Source organism: Pteronotus mesoamericanus, unplaced genomic scaffold (genome assembly GCF_021234165.1).
Source record: "Pteronotus mesoamericanus isolate MK-2021 breed Mesoamerican mustached bat unplaced genomic scaffold, CSHL_Meso_final scaffold_85, whole genome shotgun sequence".
Taxonomy (NCBI): Eukaryota; Metazoa; Chordata; class Mammalia; order Chiroptera; family Mormoopidae; genus Pteronotus; species Pteronotus mesoamericanus.
In genome coordinates, this window is record NW_026555329.1 from 32,033,305 (window position 1) to 32,054,887 (window position 21,583).

The 21,583-nt window shown below is 34.4% G+C and overlaps 1 protein-coding gene across 1 annotated transcript in view; it reads right to left on the reverse strand.

Annotated features, from left to right (window-relative positions):
• Positions 1-21,583, reverse strand: part of GNAI1 (G protein subunit alpha i1) — a 76,700-nt gene that overhangs the window by 21,208 nt on the left and 33,909 nt on the right. Inside the window, exons 2-3 of the mRNA XM_054564278.1 lie at positions 7,928-7,970; positions 7,693-7,834 (exon numbers count right to left, since the gene is read on the reverse strand). Coding sequence (XP_054420253.1) covers positions 7,693-7,834; positions 7,928-7,970 — 185 coding nt within the window. The remainder of the gene's footprint in view (positions 1-7,692; positions 7,835-7,927; positions 7,971-21,583) is intronic.

Sequence of the window (21,583 nt, forward strand, 5' to 3'; positions counted from 1 at the left end):
ACAGGAAATAAGCACAGCTTTGGAATACAAACAATCATGATGCATACAGAAAGAGAATGCAAAATAATTTAAATAAATACTATATAGAGTTAATTAACTGTCCTTAAAATTCGCGATTATAAATATATAGTTATTCTTTATTCACAGGTAATCAACTACACTAGGACAGTGCTGTACAAAAGAAATAAATCATGAGTCTCTGATGAAGTTCTAAGTTTTCTAATAGTCACATTTTAAAATGTGAAAAAAAGTTAAATTAATTTGGTACTATATTCTGTGTAAGCTATACATATCATTTCAACATGTTATCAGTAGAAAATTGAGATATTTCCTATTTTTTATACATATCTAGTCTTCAAAATCTGGTGTTCATTTCACACATGCAGCACATCTCAACTCAGACTAGACACTTTTCAGATACTCAACAGTCAGATACATGTGAGTAGCAGATATGGTGCTGGATAACACCACTCTAGTCTTTACATAATAATACACAGTTAATCCAAAAATAGGGGAGATGTGAAGTTGCTACCCTCACAGAGATTTCCTTCAGCCTGAGACTCGCAGCTCTATGTTAACCGGGTAGATTATCCCTAATTTTCCTAAAGGATGCTTTTTCAAAGTATCATTGTAAATGTATATACAGTGAGGGCACACATTATGATAAGATGTATAGAAGAAAAGAATTTGGTGACACAGACTAGCCGAGGGTACTAGCTGACAATATAAATTCATTTTGCTGCCAGTTTGTAAAACATTTTCAGTTGGAACTATCATGAAAAATAATTAAGTCTCTCAGCACAGGAACATATTAATAGAACATGTTTCACTTTTTAGAAAATCACAAAAGAAATCAATGTAAACAACACATGTTATGCAATACACCCCAATATAACATGGTTTCAAGTCATTCTTAGCACTGTTTAGTAATTCCAGTTAACAATTACTCACTTTTCCTAATAATTACCTATATATAAGAAGTTTCTAAACTTGGTGATTTTTATTAAACATCGAACATAATTTTTCCATCTATTTTAGAAAATTACTTTTCACTTAGTCTTTAAAGAAGATCTCATTATGATATATTTTATTCAAATACAATACAATTTCTTGATAGAAAAGACTAATATCCTCTGGCATGGGTTATAAATCACATTCTCTTCACACTTTCTAGAAGAAAGCCTAAAGAAAAGACATGAGGAACTTAGTAAGCTGTATCGATGCACTAAACCCTCTGTGACATTCAAAAACATCTCTTCTTCATAAAATGTAAAACAGCCTCTTTCCCTTGAAAAACGAATTAGAACTATTCATTTTCAAGTCATTAGCAAGACATTTAGATGTTTGTGGATGAGTGCTAAGGTAATAAGTTTAAGTAGGAAAGTTTTTAGAAATATGAAGATAAACAAGGGTGTACCAGAACAGAAGAATACTGGAATTCAGTCAGAAGGGCAAACGGCTAGTAAAGTTGTTTACAGGGACTTATCTGTGATGTTAAAAAGAAAGACATGTTACTAGCCAGGCAACTGTGAGTAGCAAGAAAAATCCTTGGATGTAGCCAAGTTAGTGTTTTCAAATTACTAAGAACTAAATGAAAATAAAGTGGTTTAGAGAATATAAGTTCCAGTTTATACAATGGCACGCTTTGGTAATTCAGCAAAAGAGATGTAAAATGCAAGTGTGTCAAGAGAAATAATACAGTCTCTTCTCCCACTCATGGTCAGGGAGCACTTGGCATGCTGTATTTATTCAGGGAAAGCACATTTTATTTGAAGCTGTTACATACTTTGTAAGAATTCAGAAGAGTCTGCTCAGGACGGGGAAAAGAGACTTTGAGGAATCATGATGACTGTCTTCTGACATATTAAATAAGGATCATTTAAAGAAAGCAAAAAATATCAGATTTCAATTCCCTAAGAACCCTTAACAATGAAAGTTATCCAAAACAAAGGAGGGGGAGTGAGAGACAGTAGTTTTTAAGCACAGGCTAAATGATTCTGTAATATAGCAGACAGATTTATGAATGAGATTAGGAGTTTAAATAGAAAATACCAAAAAGTACTTCTACAATAGAAATTAGAAATATGATGATAGAGTCTTAAAAAATAGTGACACCCCTGCATTTTTGACCACAAGGATAGTATGTTGATGTCATGATTGATATATGTAAGGGAATCTTTTGTTTTAATGGCTGAACTCAATTATTTCATTAATCCTGGACAACATATATGAAAATAGCTATCTGCTTTCTCCAAAGTTAGTGAGCCCTTAAGTAAATTCTGAGAACTTTAGAGGAGTCACCGCCATAATATTCATGGTGGCAACCCCAGACATTAAAGAATGGCTTTCCCTAAGACATACATTAGTGTAAACTGTTTTTTTCTGAAGCCACAAATGCAATCAAAGTAAAATAGAAGTCGTTTTCCTTTTTTCCCATAGCACTGCTTCAAAGGGGGTGAAAAGCCTAAAACTAAAATAATCTAATTTTAACTAAATTGCTGATGGCAAAAATTCTAACTAAATTGCAGTGAGTATGAGCTTCATTATGTCAGGAAGAGAAATTACAATAAATGTGTTATTCAAATACAACTTTTATGCATGTATTTGTGAATCTTGTAAATGTGTATTTTTATTTTCGAGTTAATAAAATGAACAATGTTGAAGTGCTCTTTATAATGACAATTGAATCTGCTGTTAAAAAAGATACAGAAGTGTGATAATTAATACATGAATTGCAGGAAATAGAAAAATACTGTGCTAGAAGCACGTATTACATTTCAAATAAAAGTTAATATCACTTTGCCACATACATCAGTCAATGTTTTTCAGAATCAAAAACAATATAATCCTATGTCATCTTAGTTCTCAAACATAAGCCAGAACACAAAACCAAACACTCACCTGGAAAAATAACACATAGAAATAACTAGAAACATTTTGAAAAATTTCTGCTAGCATTTTGACTGCCAGGAAAGGAGAGCTAATATTATCAATATTAAAAGCCTACATTATGTAGAATACTGTATGTATCTGGTATTAATGCGGATCAATAGGGGAAAAAACACTAAATCTAAATTTGCTATATGATAAAGATGGCAAGGTAAATTAGTAAAAAAGAATATGATGACTCAGAAAACATTAATAAATAATTAGATAGCCATCTGAAGAAAAGAATAATGTAGACCCTTAATCCATACATACAACAAAGTAAATTTTAGTGGGTTTAAAGAACAAATGCAAGAAATGTGAAAATTCACTTCCCTAAAATACTTTTAAAACAGCATGAATATTTGGTAACTCTTTGGTTGACAGAATTCCTAAACTTAAACATAATTCTAGAAATAATATGGGAAGATTTAAAAATTAAAAATAACACAGATTAAAGGCAAGGAAAATGTAAGAGAACATATAAATTAGTGGGGAAAAGGCTAATACATATGTACATACAAAAAAGCAAGTAGATAACTGAAGCGCCAAGGCTCCAACAGGTACATGAATAAGCAATAAAATGGAACACTAACATAGAGAAACAAAATCATAATCACTAAAGATAAGAAAAACTAGACAATTTTGTACTGAAAATTGAAAATGTAAGTTAAACTGAAATAAAATTTACTAATAAATTACCCAGTATTTTTTAAAGGTAACACTTTTAAATTTTGGCTACTTTAGTGCTAAGAAAAGGCCCTGCCCTAAATTGCTACTAGGAAGGTAAATTGCTACAACCTTTCTCAAAAGCAATCTGCAAAATCTGGCAGACAGACATAAATTAACTAAAGAATTAAATTACAAAATTAGAGGAACAGAAAAGTAGCCATTATGCAGGAACATGCAGAGACACTGGGGAGGATCCCAGCTTAGATCAACTAGAGGCAAGGTTTTTATTCCAAGTACTTGTCAAACTACCTGTGATTAAGGACTGGTTTTCTGTTTGACTTATTTTCTTTTGTTTCCAAACTATTTCAGAACTAATACTATTAGAATAATAAAATTTAAATAACATAAAGTATAAATCCATTTTCTTAAACTATGAGAATTAACATATAAATTACTCTAGTGCTAGAAATCTGACTAAATGTGTACTTTTCCTTTCTGTAATCATCTTGTGCTTAAGGACAGAAACTGGTCCATGGGCCACACTCCGAGCAACACTTTTAAGCAATGCAGTGCCTTGGACAAGTTAATACACCCATACATAATTCTCCCTTATTTTCACATTATTAGAAACAGTGTAATTTATCAATACATTATCGTTCAGAGATTTAATACACTAATTCTGAGAAAGTTTTAAAAGGATATTAGGCACAAAATTTGATTGCTCTAAGCTATCCTTAAAAACAATTTTGTTTCCTCTCATTTTAAATGACGAATGTGTAATATGATTTGCAAATCTGGTAATTGCCAAATATGAAGTAAACCACAGCAAATGTCAGCATCTCTTAAAATTTTAATTCTTTTTAGTCAATCCTTACCCAATTAACCTACATATTAAGCTATAATTCCAATCAAGATACCAACTGGCTTCTTGTGTGTTTTGTCTCAACAGAGATGTGGGGAAGCTGATTCTCAAATTCAGAGATGCATATTTACCTTGATATTTTGATAAAAGAACAACAATGGAATACATGCTCTTACCCTACCAAATACAAATCAATTCCAAGAAGCAACAGAAAATAAAATAATGTGATTCTGACAAAAATAATAATAGTGGTATAGTTATTACAAATAACCACAATAGCAGCAACAAACATTTATTGAGCATCTACTATGACCAAAACATGTGGTAAAAATTGAGCTTCATTACATCATTACTGTTCACAAACTTCCAAGGTAGATGTTATTATTTCCATTCATTATGATGAAACAAACTTACAGAGGATAAATAGTGAGTGAGTGATCTAGGAAAGAAAAGAATATATCAATGGGGAAAAAAATGGAGCCCAGAAATACACCTAATTTAATGCTAATGGTCACATTTTCATGTCACTAAGGGAGTGTATAATGAATGGTTGTAAGGCAAGAGATGATCAGATGATCAAAATATACTTAGATCCCACGATCTTGCCTACCAAGAGACACAAATAACATTTCCAAGTGTGTGAAGATATACAGCTAAAGAAATAAAACTAAACATTCTAGAAATGAGTAGTTTTAAAATAATTTTAAGTTGAAGAGTATCTAAGAGACACAACATTGAAGTAAGAATCGACTGCAAAAAATATTAAGAGTTCTGTAAAAAAAAATTCTATTTCAAAAAAGTAAAAGAAATATACTGAGAAAAATATTTGCAAAATATAAGAAGGGTTAATATCTCTAATATTTAAAGAGAAATAATGTAATAGGACAAGAAATTTAACAGTTGAGTGAAGAATATTAAAAGGAGTTCATAAAACAAATACAAAAAGAAAAAGAGATTCCCTACTTCACAAAAAAATCAGGAATATAAAAACTAAAAGAGAAATATTTTTCTTTCATGAGATATTAAAAATAAAAATTTTGATAATATCTAAGTCGGTGAGACTTGGGAGACACTGACACACAACTTCCAGAAAAAGACTATTCACATTGTTTTTCTTCTGAAAGCAAATCTGTGGTAACTATCAAAATAAAATATCTGGTTATTCTTCAACTCAAAGAAAGTACTCCAGGAATTAACACTTTATAAATGGAAATATATTCCCCCTTTGAATATATCATCTCTTATTTGTAGTACGCTGTTTCCCTGTTTTTTCTAGAAAATTCTCAGATATGTTTCATTACCAAGCTCCAATGTCCTTTCTTCATGCCCAGGCCATGTTTAATTCATCTCTGTATTTCTTAGCACAATTCCAAGCGCCTCATGGTGTTTGAAAGCCATGAAGAGGCAAGTCAACAAAAGACATAGTAGGCTGTTCAAAACCAAAGTGGGAGCACAAATGCATTTGCATGAAGTAGTTAACAACAATGGCTAAAGTACCCAGAATAGACTGAAGGTAAATAGTTACTTGGATACAGATAAAGTCTAGAAAGAGTTGTATTTTTTTCCCCTAAAAAAGCAGAAAATGGCAACATTCTTTGAGAGAAAAATAAAAAACATAAGACTGCAAAAAAACAAAACAAAGCTGCTTACATTGACCTTTCATTACCTCCTGGAGGCTATAAAACCTTTCTAATCACATGTAAATTAATGAAGCAGAATACTATATATGTGAATTTGACAAAAGATTTAAATTGTCATAATTGGAATTTGTGTCAAGTACAATTTATATAAATTCTTTGACTTTTACCTAAGGGTGGTTACCTTCTATGTAAGACTATGAGCTCAAAAAGCATTTGTTGAATGAATAAATGATAAAAGTTACCGACTGACTATATAGTAGTTAAGGCAAAAAAAGTCTGGATATGATCAAATCCTGTTTCAGAAATGACAATTCAGAAGAATGTTATGAATTATTATTTAGAATAATCTTGAAATCTACTTGAAAATTTTAATTCATTACACTAAACTTCTAAATTTTTGTTTATAAGGAATCCTAACATTAGAAAATTAATATGGCCCAGTAACCTATAAAGAAATACCAGGTTAACTTATAAAAAATAAACCAGGCTTATTTTATATATTTCTCTAATGTGTATTTTCTAATGTTGCCTTCATTCATTTTTTTCCCTATTAAGTGGTAATTGAGCCTCTATATAAAAAAAATCAAGCAGACAGTACTAAGAAGACAAAAAAGGAAAAGTTATAGCCTCTGACAAAACATCTTTGCAGTATTAGTAGGGAGGTGGTGCACACACACATATTAATTATGTAACATTACAAAGGAACTATAAAAAAACTAGTAGTGGCAATAATAATAATAATACATCTACTCTGTATAAAAAAATTAAAAATTAAGCTGGAGATTCAGTTAAAGTTTTCTGGGAAGGTCAAGTTTTACACCAGTTATTAAAGAAAAATAAATCAGTGAAGAAAAAACTACACTCAAAAAAATAAAACAAAATAAACACATTAAGCAAGAAACAGGGGTGGCAAAAACAGAAAAGGAAAACATCCTATGTGTTCGGCCAGAGCTGCTTCCAGTCAAACCGAACACAAGCTGCTGGACCAAATAAGGAAGCACAAGCAAAGGCCTAGGTTGCCACTAACTTGTGGCGATCTATCATGTAATCTCCTGGGTTCCAGTTTCTTTACTGGTAAAATGAAGGAGTGGAACTAACTTGTCTCCTAAGATCCTTTGACATTCTGATATGTGTTTCCTAATAGCCAATATTTTCCTATTCTAAATACATGCAAACTTTTCTGTTTTCATTTGAGATTAGATTGCTTTCTAGTCTGGGCATGAAGACAAATAATTAGATCATTTCAGCATTCCAAATCATAAAAACAAATTTCAAAGAAGAGTGCCAGTAAAGGCAGTTTACTAAACTCAGTAATAATGACCAAAAATTGTTACGGAGATACAGAGGAACCCACTATCACAATGATATATAGAAAATACAGCAATGGTTAGAGTCTTCCAAATCTGATGGATAAGAACATTCTAGCTATAAAGGTAAGATTACACAATCTGTGTATTCTTCTTTCACTCACTATCCTGATCCTTTTATAAAATGATCCTGAGACAGCTGATAAATCTGTTTTGTGGAATGGTATTATTATTCAAGTTGTTCTTTTTACTCATCAGACCTACTCCAAAGAATTTAATAACTTACCGCACGAGCTGAGTCACCAAAGTCTATTTTCAACCTCCCCATGGCCCTAATGATAGCAATAATTGACTGAATGGTGTTACTGTAGACCACTGCTTTGTACTGTTTACATTCCTCTTCCGAATAACCAGCTTCATGGATAATTCTAATGAGAAAAAATGGAAAAGAAAACACTTAACTTCCTTTGATGGAAGGTTATATTTAAACATAAAAAATATATGTTTTAAAATGTACTTACTTCATTTGCTTCACAATTGTACTTTTCCCAGATTCACCAGCACCTATAAAAAAGTAAAATAGTATAGAATAAGGGAACTTTAACTTCATATGTATATGCAACTCCCAACAAAAGACACACACACACGCACATATACATTTTATTTCTCTTTTTCTGTCTCTTACAGTTCACTTTTGTTTTATATCGAAACTATTTTTGTTTTCCAAACACGTAGACAAGTTCTCAAAAATAGGTCCCATCTATTTAATAGTTCATAATACTTAAATTCAAGAAATAAAACTCAACTGAAAAGAATGCTCTCATTGTTGTCTGTGTATATTCTCCAAATAATTAAACATTTCAATCTTTTACAGCTTAAATTGAAGCACTATAAATTAGTTTTTCAATATTTTGAGCTCCTCATTAGAAGATATTTTTAACTGTCTGGCCAATTACCATAATTTAACCTTTGCATCTTGTGATGTAGATGGCAATGACACCAAAAAGCCACATAAAAATTTTAAAATATTATACGTTAAAATAACCACATACCATGCAATATATGTTCAACCACCATTATTAAACAACTGACACATAGCCTACATGACCTGCTGCACCAGGGGCAACAGTAAGTACATGCAGAACAGAAATGTCTCCTCCCATGTTTTTCTATCTTCTTTGTCACTCAAGTGACAAGGGATCCTTAAGCCCATTCTCAAACTTCTCCTTCACTCTCTCTATATATAGGGTCTCCACACAATTTGAGTTCATACCAGTGGCCATCATAACGTGAAAATATTACTAATGAAATGTCCTTTATAAATTAGAGCCCTCTTATCCTTCACACTTAACAGCTGCTGGTACCCTTATATGAGTTAGATTATTTTTTAGGTTCATCCTGATTAGCAGATATCGAGAATATCTGTATATAGGACATAAAACAAATAGGATATGGACAAGTCTACTGTTTAGCTCAGCGATTTTCAACTGGTGTGCCACAAGAGTTTTTAAAACATGCAATACCTGACTATTTAATCAGGGGCACTGGCCTCCTTTTCATTAGATTGTCAAATAAAAACATGACAACTCCTGACACAACAGTAGCCGTCCAATGTGAATGAGACAAAATTACATCTATTTTTTGTCAGACCCGCAAAAAATGTAATATATATTTTTGGTGTGCCCCAGCATTTTAGTAATTAGTTTATGTGTGCCATTAGATGAAGAAGATTGAAAATCGCTGGTTTAGTTTCACGTTGTCTTTGGCCAGAGCTACATACATGAACATATTTATTACCACTTGACAGACAGGCTCAGGATTTTCATTGTCTAGGCCATATTCCCATTTTCCCAGCCATTCCTACAATGTTTTACCCTCCAAGCATTACTGAATACAACTTAGAGTTCCAAGAACACCTACCACTGATCATACCACTAATCTTCACAGTTTCTCTTGTCAAAATCTAATTTGTTGTCCTTCCTCTCGCCACCTTTACGATCCTCTATCAACCATCAAACTTATTTCCATCAGCCTTTCCTAACCCACTCCCCATGTGATCCCTGCACATTATTTGTTGCCTCTCTGCACATATTTCTATTTGAATTTTCAGCAGCTAACTTGCACTAGACACACAATCAACCAAAAATGTATTTTAATTTATTAAAGCTATTTATGATTGATACAATTAGATGCCACACTTCTGGGCTTCAGTCTCGTCAACCCTTTCCCCCTCCAGCTACACACAGACAAACACACCCAAATCATCAGAGGAATTTGATAACAAGTCATAGTTAAATGTCCTATTTGAAAGTCTGGGTGAAAAACACTGCCTAAATTTTACTTTTGATATGGTACTCAAAATTTTTCCCAAGATATCAGCGCATTAAATAGAAAGGCAGGAGCTGACTAAGCAATGAGGGCATTCTTCACTTACAAACATCTCTGTGTCTCTCAGGGCATCTGCCAATGAAAATAATTCCAAGATAAACAACCCATTATTTATTAATCAACAACAGTGCACTGTCTCTGTGAAAAGCACAGTTGTAGGCAGTATGGCTCACACATTTCTCTCCTTTGAGAGGTCACCCAGGTAACACACTTAGGCAGTTTCCAGCAGGGCTATCTTCAAGAATGTCCTGTGGGTTTCTAGAGCACTGTAAATTGAGTCAGCAGCAGTCATGCTGTGAGAATGGAACATTCTAGATCCCAGTATCCATACACAAAGGTGGTGATTCTATAGGCACAGTGAACATCAATGGATATCCAGCTACCTACAGTCCATTCTGGCCAGGAAACAACCCAAAGGCCTAGTGGAAGGCTTACTACATGAGATAAGCTAGTAAGGTCTGAGAACCATACGAGGGGAAAAAAAATCAGAAAACAGTTAAGAACATGACTGTTACCAGTTAAACTATATATGAAACACAGATAAGACGTTTTAAATCTTAATGAGAAAAAAACCCAAAGTTTTCCTAGTGTTAGACATTATCTTTAAATTCAAATTCACTTTGTACCTCTTAAAATAACTGGTGGCACGAAACACTTAGCTTACTTTGCAATGAGCATCTAGTTGAAGGCTTGTGGTTCAAAAAAATCCTGAGATCTGTTTAACATTAAAGGGTACGGATACTGTATTTTGCTTTGTATAATGCATACCCATGTTTTTGTGTGCATCATACATGGGACTATTATACCCATTATTATAACCGTGGTATGTAATCATTATATCCATGTATAATGTGCATCCTTATTTTTCCCTCAAAAATTTGGGCAAAAAGTGTGCATTATACACAGGAAAATGTGGTAGCTTTCTTATTAATTGGATTTCTACCTAATTTCTTGCTAGTCACAAGGTACTCTTTGTGGAATACTTATCCTAGAGGCCGAAGTGCTGAAAAAAGAACTTTGGAAGCTTAGCAATTTATGTAATTAGTTTTCAATTCTTTCTTCTATGCAGAGTCCTGGCAGGAAAATTACAAATGCAGCAGAGTTATGGTTCCACTAATCTAAATACTGGTATTCTTTCCACATACTGTACAGGAAAGAATTAAAGGTTGTTCTTAAGCTAGCACATTGATGTTTGAGAGACTGGCAGGAAGCAATACTGTAAAACAAAACAAAGCAAAACAAAAACCCTCACAGGTAGTAGAGAAGAAGGGAAGGGAGAAAGGGCTGAATTTTCCTAACAACAATTAGCTAGGAAGCTATTGTTTTTCACCTAAATCCAGAGGTGGGTTTAAAATGGTGCGAGTACCCTTCTTTCAAGAAGAAATAAGAACTATGTAACATGTATTGGTCAGGAAGGATCAAAGTGTGCGACCACTACACACTAGGCCAGGCTGGTTAAGGTGACTACTTGGCCTGTCAAGTAACTGTCAGCAGCCAGCCACTATGAGACTTTAGAAAAGTAGGAAGGGAGAATGTAATTGCCCAAGACACCAGAAAGTGTGCAATGAGGTCATTGTAGGCCAGTAACTAAAAAGGCAAAAGTGAAATCACCAAGGGTCCCTCAGGCCTCTAAAAAAGAAGTGACTGCTGTAAAACTAAATCTCTGAGGGCAAATACTGAGCACAACAGGTGCATAAAGTGGAGCATCTGCTGATAAGGCATCACAGAAATGGTGGAAGGCCACAGTGACACAGAAGGAACTCACCTGCAATTAGGGGCCAAACAACAAAGGGAAATGTATCAAGTTTGGACAAGGAGGGGGGCTAAAAACAAATCAAGATATATGTAAAGTAACCCTTGATTCTAATTCTTTAAACAGAATTATGCAACTTACCACTATAAAAATGATAATCAGGGTGTACCAGCTCCTGATTTTGTTCAGGAACAATACAGAAAATTTAAAGTTTTAACTGTTGACCTCAGAAAACAAATCCTCCCTCCCCGCCGCAACAAGAAGATTCTTGATCCAATTCTCTACTTAGGGTTATATGTATATCATTTATTTCCTGGCTTCAGGACTGTAAGCTGCCCAATATCATAGGCTGTCCAGCAGCTATTAAAATGAAGATTCGGTCATATTATCTTATGGTGAATGCCTAACACCAGTAACCTACTTTTTAAAAAATCCTATTTTTTATGTAGAATTATAACAGATTAAAATTTTAGAATTCAATAAAATTAAATTACAACTTAATCAGAGTAAAACCAAATTACAAATGCAATTAAAGTCACTTATATTTATCATAGTGCTACTATAGGATTAACAAGGTCGAGGTCTTTATATTTAAGGTGGAAGCAAATACAGTTAAGAGTAAGGGTAAATGTAAATGAAAAATAAGAGCCTTAAGTATCTCTATTTAAAGAAAAAGATTTTCCTCCTCTCCTTTAGAGCATTTATTTTAGCAAAATTGTAAGTAGTTTCTCCTCTTTGAAATGTATTTATGTGTGTGTGAATACATACACATATATATATGCACACATATATCTACACATGTATATGTTTGGAAATAAAAAAGTCCTTTCTTTTTGTCAGATTTATGACCCAGAATGTCTTTCACTAGGACCTGGGAGCCACTTCTTTGATATGTAAGCATCAAGAGAGGAGAAGGTGCCCCCACTTCCCAGTTTCTGTAGGAGAGCTTGATCCTAACTTGGGTGGGCGCCTGCTCTAAGCTGCAAAACTACCTCCTTTCAGAAAAAGTTTATGAGAAGTTCGTGTCTCCTCTGGATCAGGCCGATTAGCTAACACAGTGGACTCCCTAATTAACAAGGGAAAGTTAGGATGAACTATAGACGTGACATAAGGGGTTGTGAAGCCTCTTACTTTAGGACTAGTTATTGTTTACCTTGAAAATATGTATGTAATAGGTCTTATCACCTTGGCTATATAAGGGAATGAGATTCCTTTCTATCTCTGAAACCTTTAGTGAACTGCATGAGATGCACATCACACTCTCGTTCAATGCTTATTCAATAATAAGTGTTTTCTTTTTCTATTACCTTTGTGAAGAGAATTTCTGGGTTGGGAGAAGATGTTTCTAATTATAATTCCCAGCATGGGTAAGAATCTAAAAATCTTTTTTATTTACTACAAGAAGCTCTAAACTTACAGTTAAATGAATATACAGGATGGGCAAAAAAGGAGGTTTACAGGTGTTAATATGGAAAAATGCAATAATTAATAAGTAATAATACAAGAATAAACTGTGTTTTGTACACTCACAACTGTAAACCTACTTTTGTCCTATCTGTATACATAATTAAAGGATATTGCTGACATTCTGGGATATAAGAATATATGATAACTACAAACACCAGAATCCAAATCATCCAAATGACCCACTTTCTCCAATATTAACTCCCCATTAAAAAACGACTGCCTGAGCCATTTATGCCTGAGAAAGGTATCACACTATTAGAGTGAGCAAAAATGGATGCACACGCAGACTCCTCTAGAAAGTCAGGACAAAACAAAAGAGAACTGTGGGCTCTTTCCTGGAAGCTCAGAAACCACATACATCAGCTAACTGAACAGAGGAATCAGGGTTTCCACAAGTCAAGTCCACAGATTCAAAAGGTGAGGGTGAGGAATGATGGAGGACTGGAAGGCCACAAGCATGTTCTTAGGGGTCTACAGGTTTTCTGCAAGAATGATTAATTCATTGCTTTCATTTGTATAATGACAAATAATTTAAGATATTCTTATTTACTTAAATGAAATCCACATGTCTAAACAGAGCCTTTCAGAGTCTATACTTGAATTTGTGTTTATAGGTGCCTAAGACACTTGAGTACTAAATACTGTACCTTGTCTGGGGACCCATCCATCCACCACTGTATCTGGTCTGGGTGTCAATCACTAGGCCCCTCACGATGAAAGAAGGGGTCCTGTGTTTCCAGCTGGCCAGAGTATATCATAGGGAGTAAAATTCTTTATGCTTATAGATCTTATATAAACTATCAAAAAAACATTTTCCATATCTACAAATAATATATATATAAAACTTACAAAATAATCACTTTGGATATAGTATTCCCTCCCCACCTCCAACAAAAGAATGAAATCTAGGCACCAATCACATATCTCCCCCAGCCTTTTGTACGGAAGAAAAATCACAGCATTAAAATGATGTGAAATCTGCCCCACAGAAGCCCTTTTCCATAATCATGTCATGAAAGACCCCATTTAAGGAAGAAGCCAGAATGGAAGGAACCAGCACTGAGAGGCTAACAGAAAGCCAGGATGAAAGGGGCCCGATGGCACTACTTGAACCTTTAGATGAAGTCATATTCAGGGAAAACACTGCAATTTACCATCCAAATTGGAACACTTTTAAGAGCTAGAGGGGGCATAAGCAAAAACCAGGACTGACCTGGGCAAAGCAGTAAATACATCACTCTTCATAGCTGAAGACAATTACACCTTGAGTTCCAAGGGATGAGAGCCAATTTTAAGTTTGCTTTCTGTGACACCGATCCAAAAAGAGTTTACACTAACCCTGTGCCAAGCAGTATTACTTTAATTATCTTGAGCTAATGAGAGAAAAACAAAGGAGGCTAATGATGCATTTGGGCCAAGTGTTGGTCAAATGATAGTAACTGTATGGTTTACAAAAGTTACAGAAGTTTAGATAGAGGAAAGAATGTAGAAAATTTAGTCACATATAGCCCAGTGTAAAAGAGGTACACTAAATCCAAAACAATCATATTGCAAGTATAATTTACTGCAGCTAATAATATACCACCATTTACATTAAATTAATATTACTTCTAAAGTTATATATTTATATGTACAAGGTGTGGCAAAAGTAGGTTTACAGGTGTTCAAATGGAAAATAATACAATAATTAACAAATAGCAATATAAACTGTTTCACATACAACTGTAAATTACTTTGTTCCACCCCATAAATTTATAAAATTGTTTAGTTTTACAGTTTACATTAACCCTATAAACATGAGGAATTTTGCTCCCAAATATAGTTACATGCATTTATGAAAATAATTTAGTCACACAGAAGGTGTTCTCCTTCATTAGAGAACCATATATTGCTTTGTCTAAAATTCAAGTCCATTTGTTCTCATGTTTTCTGCACAGCTATTTAAGATCTATCACTAGTAAATAATTAATACAAACTTTTCAACTTTCCCTGTGTTGACTTAGAATTTTCCATGGGTCTCTCTCACATTTCTGAACACATGTGAGCAGAGGCACTGACTGACAGCCTTTGTTCTCAATCATCTTTTCCAGGATGTTTCAGTAAAGAACAAACAGTCTTGGAAGACAGAAACAATGTCTCCCTCTGGAGCAGACGGCAGATCTGTTTACTGTCCAGGACAACAAAAGTAAGAAACCCCTGGGACAAAGGTCAGGTAGGCTTACTGAACACTATGAAAAAAATTGGAGATCCCTAAGTTCAGGGTTCCTCTATTATAGCATTATCCACTGCTTGCACAGACATCCCCTGGCTCTCTATCTTGCCATCAGGGAACTGGAGTTTGATAAATCACCATGATAGATGCTGATTCTCTTGAACCTGCAATTGTAATAAAGTCCTTTTTGTCTTTGAACCAGAAATCCCATGTCCTCAGACAGCAACCATGAAACTGTTGTAGGCTAACTTAACTTGGAAGTAGGGTAAAGACTCAGACACAGAATAGTTCTTAACATGCTGTTCTGCTCCATTTATAATTAACTCCCAAATTTCTGGTGACTTAACGACACTTCCAGCCATTGTCTCTATACCTGTACCCAATCTTTTTATTTCTTCCTCCAACTGGGAGTTCAAATAGATTTGTCCTATAAATCCAAAGAAACAGAACAGTGGTTCTCAAAGTATGATCTAAGGACCAGCAGTTATCAACAACACTTAAAAAATGTACATCTTCAGGCCCCATGCAGAACTTACAGAATAATAAACACTTGGGAATGGAACCTAGCAATCTGTGCTTTAGCAGTCCCTCCAAGGGATTCTGACAGAAGCCTGAGATTGGGAATCACTGAGGTAGAAGAAAAGTCAACTCTTTTTTCTTGATTAGTGATCAGAATAATTATAATCACTTAGTTCAGTTGTTGATTAGCTATAAAAAATTATTTTTATGAAAATATTATACTTCCTTTTCCAAAAATAGTGAGACAGGTAACAGTGCTTTCCATTTCTGCAAATCGCTTATTCAAAGTTAGCTGGACTCACATATCTACTCTGCATTTAATATGGTGCAACATATTATTCTGGTTAAAGTACATAAAGAAAATCCATTTTCACATAATTATGTAGTTAGGATAGGGGAGATCATTTCAATAGCATTTACAGATAATTGTGGATAGCCTTCTTTGATTCTACAACAAAATTTGAAAGGAGTACCATAAAGTTTGGTTATAATGTATTTCTATAAACTTTTCATACATTGACACTTTAAAATCCACTGCTCTATCTTGTATTTGGAATGGATCTTTGACCCATGTCTGATATGGAAATTAGTTTACTGAGCTATACAGAATTGAGTGTTGATGTAATTTCAATATATAAAACACCTGCCTTTTAATATTACCTATAATTTCATCAGAAGAGGCTTTATATCTTGAGAGGACATAAAGCTCCTAGTGGTAGAGACAAGTTCTTTAAACCTCAATTTATTTATTTTTTCATTTTTTTGGTGCAAAAGCTTGCATTTTATTATTGGTAACAAATACGGTTTGCTGTTTTTCCTTGAAGCAACAGACTAACTCTGCCAAACTCTCAAGTTCAACAAACCATAATTTATCTACCAGTCATTCTTTCAAGTAAATACGGTATTTCAGAAAAGGAGCAACTAGTTCAATTCACAACTCAATCACACAGCTTCTTTTCCTCAAGATAACCAGCATACTTTGGCATATACAGGTACTTAAGGTGTACTTCCCATTTGTTCACACAGAATGTTTAAGAGTTGTGTACCTAGTGATTTAATAAAAATGACTTTGACAACTTCAGCATTTTTTAATCACAAGTAATAGTAGCAAAGAATACAATGAAAACTAGTACAATTGGGTGCTACTAATTTGATGATTTGGTCAGTTTGATCATGTTATTCTCTCTGATGGTACCATTGGTCTATCATGATAGAAAAGGCAAACATCTTTGTATTATTATGAAAATGGTTAGGGGGGAAGAGAGGCCTTGGTTTTTATCATCATGGTATCTCCAAAGCTTACTCCTACACTTAGCAGGTAGCATAAGAGCAATAAACATTTATTTACTGCCTGGATGACAGGAAGGAAGGGAGGGAGCAAGGACCATGAAGTAAGTTTAAGAAAATGTATGTGAATATTTATCTGAACTGTGGAAGAGGCAGAATTCTGTTAGAAGACCATGAGAAACAAAAAGTGTGGTGAAAGCTTGTGATTATCCATAAAACACACTCTGTCCTTCTTCTACTCTAATAAGAGTAGTGGTTGGGAACATGGCACCTCCTAAAGACTGTATTTCTCACCCTCCCTTCTCATAGATATAAGCCACATCACCACATTTCTCATCAATGCCATGTATGTGTAAAAAGAAAATGCAGCCTTGGATTATCTCTCTCCTGATACTTTGTATGAACTGCAAAATAGGTGTGCCTATGGTTTTGTTCCAATAATGCCCAGGGGATGGTGGGACAATGAAAAGGCAAGAACTCGGGTCCCTGAATGTCCATGTGAGGCAAGGCAGCTTAGCACTGTGTAATCTTAGATTTGTTACACTGGAGAAATAAGTTGTATTATTTAGGCTATGGTCAGGTTAGGTTCCTTTGACACAGAGCTTGGCAATAATTTATGCTGACTTTTTAAAAATGTTGTAGAGATAAACAGAACTAAAAAGTTCCATACCTACAAAACCTTTTAATTTTTATTAAATCACTTTTTATTGTTATTCTATTACAGTTGTCCCAATTTTCCCCCTTTGCCCTCCTCCACCCATTCCTCCCTCCTCGCCCCCACAGTCCATCCCCACACTCTTGTCCATGTCTGTGGGTCATTCATACATGTTCTTTGTCTAGTCTCTTCCTCTTCTTCCCACCATTATCACAAATGTTTTTAAAAATAACCATATATATGAAGTGGAAAGGCATACTAAAGAAGAGGGAAAAATAGTATTAATTAATGAGTATCAAAGTGTGTATTTCTTTAATTCATAATGAATTAACATTAATTAACAATAAAAATACCAAAATTCTAAATGGCAAGAGAAACAAACACAATTTATAAAGAAAAACAAACATATATAGTATTTTAAACTACACAGACACACACACACACACACACACACACACACACACACACACACACAGAGCTGTTGCTCAGTATCTACAGAGTATTAGTTCCAGGGGCCCCCCTTGGACACTAAAATCTGAGGATGCTCAAGTTCCCTATATAAAAATGGCACAGTGTTTACACATGACCTATTTTGCATACAGGCTACAGCAAGGTATGCCTACATAGCACTTCATTCACATGAATTCAGCATAGTGCTCAGTACATGGCAAATTCAAATTCTGCTCTCTGGAACTTTCCAGATTTTTTTTTTATTTTTTCAAATATTTGATCCGCAGTGGTTGACTTCATGAATGTGAAATCTGCAGATACAAAAGACCAACTATATATATATATATATATATATATATATATATTCATGCAAAAAACTAAATATAAAATATACTGAAAATAAAGTGTTTATATCTGGGTAATATATTTTATCCCTCAAGTATTTCTGTAATTTCCAATTTTTTTTCATTCTACATACATTTTATGTAAAATTGTACAATTTATTTAGAAAACTTTGGTCATATCTCCCCCAGGTGATTTCACCTTTAACCTCATTTGCTTCAACCCATGTTCCCATCTCATTACTCATTCTAATCATATTCTAATCAGAGCAAGTTACTTTTACTCCCTCAAGTTTCAAGATCATGCCTGCCTCATTCTTCCCCCTTTACTTTCTCCCCAGTGGAGCTCCCTAGCAACATGGGCACTAAAAAGGATCATGCCATGCTTAGGCAGGAGAATTCCTGGGGTTCAACTTTTCCAACCAAGGCAATTCCAATTTTCAGGGACATTGAAAACTGATTTGACAAACGTGCCTGCTACTTGGCCCAATATAGCAGGTGGGACAACCACCTAGACCGTAACCCTACAGCGACTTAGATAGTAAGACATTCCAAGATCTGCACTTAGAGGCACAGCTCAAGCAGGCTGCCCCTAAGCAAGCCAGGAGACAAAACACCGCAGACATCAACTGTAACGCCAGAAGCACCCAGCTGAGAGCCATCCCCTCCAAGACCTGAGGAGGCAGAGCACATCACATCTAAGGGACTGGACTCTGTCACTGCTACAAGGAGTTCAAGTAAGTCATTCTCCTCACCCCTCGATGGTCCCCTGCACCAATCAGGAAGAACAGCAGTAGGGAAGCATGGCAAATGATGGGACATTTTTACCTGAACACTACATAAAATGGCTGTTTAAATGACCAGACCGGACTAAGGCTTTAACAATATTTTATCATTTAGAACATTTTGTACTTTTCCCTACTAAACAGCAGGTAGAGGCCCAGAAGGAGGTAGGTTAATTTTAGGCTAAATTAAAAGAAAAATAGTGTGAATTAACTCTTGTAACCCTCACTGTGAATACCTAAACAATGGTGTCTAACCATATTTAGAAAGAGACATGGATATTATACTTTCCCTATCAAGCATCCCCAATTTTACATACTATTTCCATTTCCTGTTTGAGGAATCATCAAACCAGACTTGGATGGCCATGTGTTGCAGAACTGATGTGAGTGGACATTATTCTCTCACTACTTTAAACATGTCCTTTCAGGAAATCTCACACATTATTGATTTATTCTACTGTACTCCATAAGGCTATTCATTTCTTTCCCTTGCTGTCTGTTCTACCATTAAGTTAAAAAGCTTAAAGAATGAAACATTATGCCAATCAACATATACAAAATTAAAGTGCTGGGTTTGTGGTTTGTTTTGTTATTTATTTTTGTCTTCCTACTAAATACAAAGTTGGATGCCTTGGAAAGACTCAAAAAACAAGCTGTTACAAAAGACTATTCAATGAGATAAGTGTGAGACATTGTTAAACAGAGGAGAAAAAGTTTTAAAATTTGTAAAAATTCTTCATATTCTTTTGCAGGTATCTTTAAATTCTCACTTGAAACAAAGAGAGAATGGAAATTAGGGATCCAAAATGAATATGCAAAAAAAGACAACTCTGAACTGATAAATCATACTAAAAAAAAAAAAAAGCCATGATCCTACATCAAAAAAATTGCTAAATAAAAGTATACTTTATATTTTCAACTAAAAGAAAATATTCAAGGTATGTTTGTAATATTTCTTTTAGGATCTCCCCATTAAAACAGGTAGTTTTTGACAGATAAATTCTGATCCCATCAGTACAGGGGAAACCTACCCTTGCATGCCAGCATATTCAAAACATATTCAACCTCTCAATTTTTACTCCTCCCAAAACTATTTTTCCAAAATGTTTAAATGAATATCAGCTCTTTATTGCAAATTTTTTAGGATGGCATTCCAAGGGTGCTAGGATGTGGACCCAAATGCCATTTATCGCACCTTTTGCATACCTACAACCATTCTCTAGCCATATAGGTCTGCAAATTATCTATCTAATCCAGCGATTTTCAACTGATCTGAGAAAAATAGGTATAATTTTGATTCATTCACAATTGCCAGCTATTGTCTTTTTTTTTAATTTGACAATCAAGGGAAAAGAGATCAGTACCCCTGAATAGTCAGGTATTGCATATTTTAAAAATTCTTGCTGCACACCAGTTGAAAACCGCTGATCTAATCCATACAGCCAGAATTGTAGCGTTTTTGTATCAACAACTATGTTAGGTAATCAAGTCAAAGTTAAGTAAGACATGGGTCCTGGTTCTACAAAGCAGTATCCAAAAATATAAGGAGAGAGTCAAGGAAATAAACAACCATAACATTTTTTCTTTCATTAAAAATGTGAATAAAGTACCCACTGTATGGAGAGCACAACAGTACACAGAGGACAGAGTAAGTGGGAGAAAGAATTACCGCCCCTGGTGCAAGGGAAGAACAGGTGGCAGGAAATACTTCAGATTGGGTGGCGAGGAAGTAAAACATGCAGACAGTTTACTTAAAAGTATCAACACCTGCTACTAATATATCTTTAAAAAGTAATGTATCTAATGAAGAGGAGAAAGTGACAGTGAACTGTTACAGAAAAGTTAATACGATTACAAAAGGTGTGCAAATATAACTCCAGTGTTCAAGAACTACAGACCTTTTATACTTTCAGTTGGTCCACTAACACCTGAAATACCCTCTTTACTCTTCTAGGAAGGACACTGATACGTGGGATTATGTCCAGAATGGTGGCATAGAGGACTATCAACTACCCTACTGCATTTGAAAAAATGGCTGAGGGAGGAATGTTAATAAAAGAAAAAGAATAGGAGAAAAAAAAAAAAAAGAATGTCTAATAAGTAGTGGGAGTGCCCTCACATGGGAAGAGAGGTTATTCTGTGTTGACACTCAAGGTTGAACTTAGATCAAGAACAAATTACACAGAAACAAATTTGGCTCACCAAAAGGAAAAATCTATTAATAATCTGATGCCAGAATCTATAAAACATCATCTGTCAATAGGATTGTTATTCCCCCAGTCCTCTACTGTAGTTGGCATATATATATGTAGATGTCATT